Source organism: Chinchilla lanigera, unplaced genomic scaffold (genome assembly GCF_000276665.1).
Source record: "Chinchilla lanigera isolate Chin_1 unplaced genomic scaffold, ChiLan1.0 scaffold00078, whole genome shotgun sequence".
Classification (NCBI taxonomy): Eukaryota; Metazoa; Chordata; class Mammalia; order Rodentia; family Chinchillidae; genus Chinchilla; species Chinchilla lanigera.
Window position 1 is genome coordinate 8,420,335 of NW_004955479.1, and position 4,962 is coordinate 8,425,296.

General features: G+C 36.8%; 1 protein-coding gene across 1 annotated transcript in view; it reads right to left on the reverse strand.

The window, feature by feature from the left end:
• Positions 1-4,962, reverse strand: part of Znf800 (zinc finger protein 800) — a gene marked incomplete in the record, with an annotated part of 44,784 nt that extends 39,822 nt beyond the window's left edge. The window contains 1 exon segment of the mRNA XM_005402353.2: positions 4,768-4,962. Within this exon segment, the coding sequence (XP_005402410.2) occupies positions 4,768-4,828 (61 nt within the window).

The following is a 4,962-nucleotide window of genomic DNA, read 5'->3' on the forward strand; positions in this document are numbered from 1 at the left end:
ATATATATATATATATACAGAGAGAGAGAGAGAGAGAGTAGTGAAGGTAGCTATACTGGTCATTTCTATTAGTTCATGGAAAAGAAAGTTTTGTGCTTATATGGTTTGATCAATTTTTCATGCCTGTATCGTGTAATCTGGACAACTACTGTGAAGATAACAACAAGCAATATACAAACCATTGTTACTCTCCTAATATCTTGTCTTGAAATTTTGTACCATTGTTTTTTCTATTTAAAATAAAAAATAATCATTAATTACGAATTTCAAAAATATAGCCTATAACATGTCTCTTGAATCAAGAAAATGGCAGGGAGAAGGTAATTTTGACAATTTGGCATTATTTGGAAAAGTACATGTATACTGATTTACTTTGGTTTGGAGTAGGATAAATAAAATTCAAATCATGAAATATCAGAAAGAAAAAGAATAGCTGCAGGACAAGGACAGCAAAAACAGGAAAGAAAGAATAAAACAACAATGGCTGCAGTATATATAAATAAATTATATTAATACGAATATAATGAGATCATGTTAATATGCAACAAAGCAGCAGAAAAGAAAACTGAGCTTTTCCATCAGTTATCAAATAGAGTGTTTGTGGTGGAGAAAAACTGGCCATTTTAATTATCTCTTTTTTTAACATGCTACAATGTTCTACCCAACTATTACCATCATAACCCAGGACCAATCACTTGGTGTGAGGAGATAAGGATTACTTCAATAATGTGTTCTACTACTGCTTCAGGGCTTAGGCTTGGATAGCAATTAGCTTTTTGATAAAGGGGCTGGCGCCTGCTGTGCATGTATATAAATCCAGCCTTAGAATATCCTCTTTCCTTGTGCTTGAAGTACTCAATATATACAAATAGGAGGAACTGTACCTCAGGATCATATTTCATAGGCTAAATTTTCCCAATTTTAAAAAACACTTCAGGAATATTTTAAATGAATTTAAAACATACACAAAACTCATTTTGAGAACATCTGGTACTGGTGATAATTACAGTGATGAACATAAGAATCCAGATCTGGACTGCTTGCATTTCAATTCTTACTGTGCCATTTACCAGACACAACTAGGGCAAATTAAACTTTTTTTCCTCTTCTCTAAAACAGGAATAAAAAAAGTATCTAAATCAAAGGATTATGTCAGGGTTAAATGAGCTAATTCAAGAAAATGATTATACCCTCAAGTCTGGCATATAGCAAGTGCTCAATAAACTACTGTTATCATCACCGTCATCAACCTGTACAAATTAGCTACTTTCCTGATACCCAAAACTGAAAATGCTTTTTATAAAACCTAAATTCAACCTCTCAAGAGAAACAGCATAAGTTTATAAACAGATCGATAAAACTAACTGAATTGCATGAATTGTCTGAATTAAATGGATCACTTTGGGGGGCTGGGGATTTAGCTCAGCAGCAAAAAGCGCCTGCCTGGCAAGCGCAAGGTCGTGAGTTCGGTTCCCAGTACCGGAGAAAAATCAAAAAAAAAAAAAAATGGATCACTTTTCACTATTTATACATTATAGCAATTCATAACTGTTTATAAAAATAGTTATAAAAGACAGGGTGAAAAGTCACACAACTGTAAAAAGTTAAACACTTCAAGGTCTGGCTCTGTAAGCGGCAAGACTGTAAAACTGGAGAACAACAAACTCCAAAGAAATGAGTAAGGGAGAAATACTGGGGAAACAGACCACCTTAGAGCCCCATTTCCTCATTTAGGTACAGTATGTGTTTCAGGTAACTCTTCATAACATGCCACCTTCCACTTCCATATGAAAATGCCTGACTTTAATGCTGGAACAGTTTCTTAACCATTGTTCTCAGGACACTGCTACCACCAGAACATATTCATATTCTGAGGCACTTATAAATCCACTTTCACATTCAAAAATAAGTCCAGAGCTAACTTAGCTCTACCTAGAAACATGCACTTAATATACACATCTATGTAGCTCCAATGTAAAAAAAAGAAAAAAAACTTTTTTCATTTGGAAACATAGTAGCCAATTCTAGAAACCTTTCTATATTAATAATTCATAAAATTTCCTCTTATGTAGCCTATTATCCCACCCCAAATAACACTCTTCCATGTCATAACCATGAAAAGAAATTATCGTCTTCCAACCAAAAAATAAAACCCTCCAGATGGCTTTCCTTACATCCAAGGAACACAGTTCCCAAAATATCATCCACTTTTGTAAAGAGTCTCTCCTACTTTAAAGCAAGTTCCTTAAAGACATTTTAATTATGTCTGGGATTTGCTTACAAACAATGTGGGTAAGTATTTGTAAGGTAGAGAAAGGAATTATGGGGGAAGGGGAGAATATCAATCAAAGTTGTCCATGTACTGATAACTGATAAGAGTTGTGCAGTGGCTAATCAGACTCTTTGTACCATTCTATTCTGAAAACTTCCATTTAAGAAAATTCAAAAGGTAATTAAGAAAATATTTTACATATATCAATAGGCTTCTAACACTACCCCTCACTCTAAACTAACCAATCCCATTAAGAAATATAGTCTCGGGGTCTGGGGATTTAGCTCAGTGGCACAGCACCTGCCTGGAAAGCTAAAGGTTGTGAGTTTGATTTCCGGTACCGGAAAAAAAAAGAAATATGGTCTCCTCAGGAGTAACGTTCCTCATCTGAGAACTCATTCATGTTTAATTATCCAAATAAGAACAGACCACTTAGGACAATCCATTAAAGAATTTCTCAAGCCAAATGTGGTGGCTCACATTTGTAACTCCAGAGATGGAGGCTGGAAGACTTCAAATTTAAGCCCCACCTGGAGAATTCAACAATTTATCAAAACTCTACCTTAAACTAAAAAATAAGAGGAGGGCTGTAGCTCATTTCAAAACCCCTAATACTGCCAAAAGGAAAAACAAATCTCAAACATCATGTCATTTTCTTGCCCCGTCTGAGAACAGCCTCTTAAACTCTATCACACCGTGTATCTTTCAGTCCTGGAAACATCCTTCCACTTAGCATGTACCTTCCCCTGAAACAGCGAAGGTGAACTACCTACCCTCCAAATTAACCAACTTTAAGCTTTCTACTGAACTAAATCCTGACAAAGTGTTTAATTCTAAGGTAAGAAAACAAACATTAACTTTAATCTGGTAAGTCTGAAAATAAACCTACACCGAAACAGTTTCTGGTAAAAGAATGATGAAAATTTTAAACTAATGCAATTTTTCTGGTTTCTTGTTGAAAGAGAAAAAAAAGTGAGTTTCAATACGTATTAAAAAGTTAAGTTCCCGAAATTTTCTTTTAAAAAGACATCAGAAGTCTCTACAACTTTAATTATCAGAAAGTAGGTAAGGCTTGTTCATAAATTCTTCACTTGTTTATGTCTTCCAACTCAAAAGCTTGACAAGGAAAGGATCTTATCTGTGTTATTCACCGTTTATATTTCCATTGTCTTTCACTGCCCATTACACTTAATAGGTGTTCAGTAATTAAAGACATGAACAAGCAAATTATCTTCTTCCTAAGTATAATAATTTCATTAATTCAACTTAAATGACTTGAAGTAGTCTCAGAAAAGAAAAACTAGAACAAAAAGTTAGTGGAACACATATAAAAGGCATTCACATCTTTACACTTCAAAATTAGCAAACTACTCAATTCTAAAACGTAAGTGATACATCTCCACTTCAAATACAGGAAATTTGCAGCGTGAAAGAATATTAAAAGACAAGTGAAGAGGCACCTGACTAGAAACCGGATCCCATCTTGGGGCTGCCAGTTTATAGTATAGGTAAGTTATTACTGATCCCAGCAAAGTAGAGTATTAACAAAGCTATAGTACTACTTTTATTCTCATGTGTACCAAAGTTTTCTGAAAATGGAAGTTATTCCCCCTTTGATCTTGCCATTATTTCCCATTCAGCAGAAACAAACAGTATGAACTCTTGTGATAAATTGAAAGTGTTTAAGTGCAGTTAATATACTCCAACAAAAAGCACAAGTACCAAAAATCCCTGTAACTTTTAGGACAAAAAAAAAAAAAAAAAAAAAGATAAATACCTGCCTTTGACCTGGCCTAGAAGTCTTTATTTAGCCTAGTGACAGTCCATACTCAATGACTCCTTTGTAAGTTGTATTTCTAAAATGTTTGTCACAAAGCACATCAACAGCTTACACAGCACATCTAAGTTTGCTAATATGCATAAGACTCCAAAAAACAACTTGTTTTCATAAATTCAACTAAAACAACAGTTCCACTACATAAAACTTAGAGATACCTTTGCATTTTGTCTAATCAGATTTTTTTTCTTTTATTCTGTTATATAAGTTCTGTCCAAGATAATTTTTAAAGATCTTTTTAACAAGTAACAAAACTTTATTCTCAACAAGTTCAACCAACCATCTTGGGGTACTGGACACTATTCTGATTTGATAAAAAAAAAAAACATGAGACACTTTTTAAAGTTTAAATGAAACAATCTTCACGAACATGAACGCTAGAATCCCGACTTCTCATTGTACAGGCACCGGCTGCGGGATGTCGCGGCTGGAGGAAAGGACTGGGGACCTGATCCCTGGAAGTGACTGCAGTGACACCTGCGGTACCGTATTTAAGGGCATCAAGCTGGGGAGCCCTCTTGTTTGTACAAGCTCCCAGCTTCCTTGCCGGTTGTACGCCGGGGAAATTACAGCCTGCCTGCCTTGGAAACGCCTTCCTGGGCAGGGAAGGGGAGCCGCCGCGGCGGGCGCGGCGGGCCGTCGCGGGCAGGCGGCGTACCTGGCTCACAGCATCCGTGGTGATGGTGGTCAGTCTGACAGTATTTGTCCCTCAAAGGCATTTTCAGCGGGTGCGACCTACTTTCCGCTCACTGTGAGAAGCTCCTCATCGCGGCGCGGCTGCGGGAAGAGGCAAGGACGCGTCAGCCCCGAACGCCCCGGGGCCCCGGCTGCGAGCTCCGGACCCGCGCCCCTC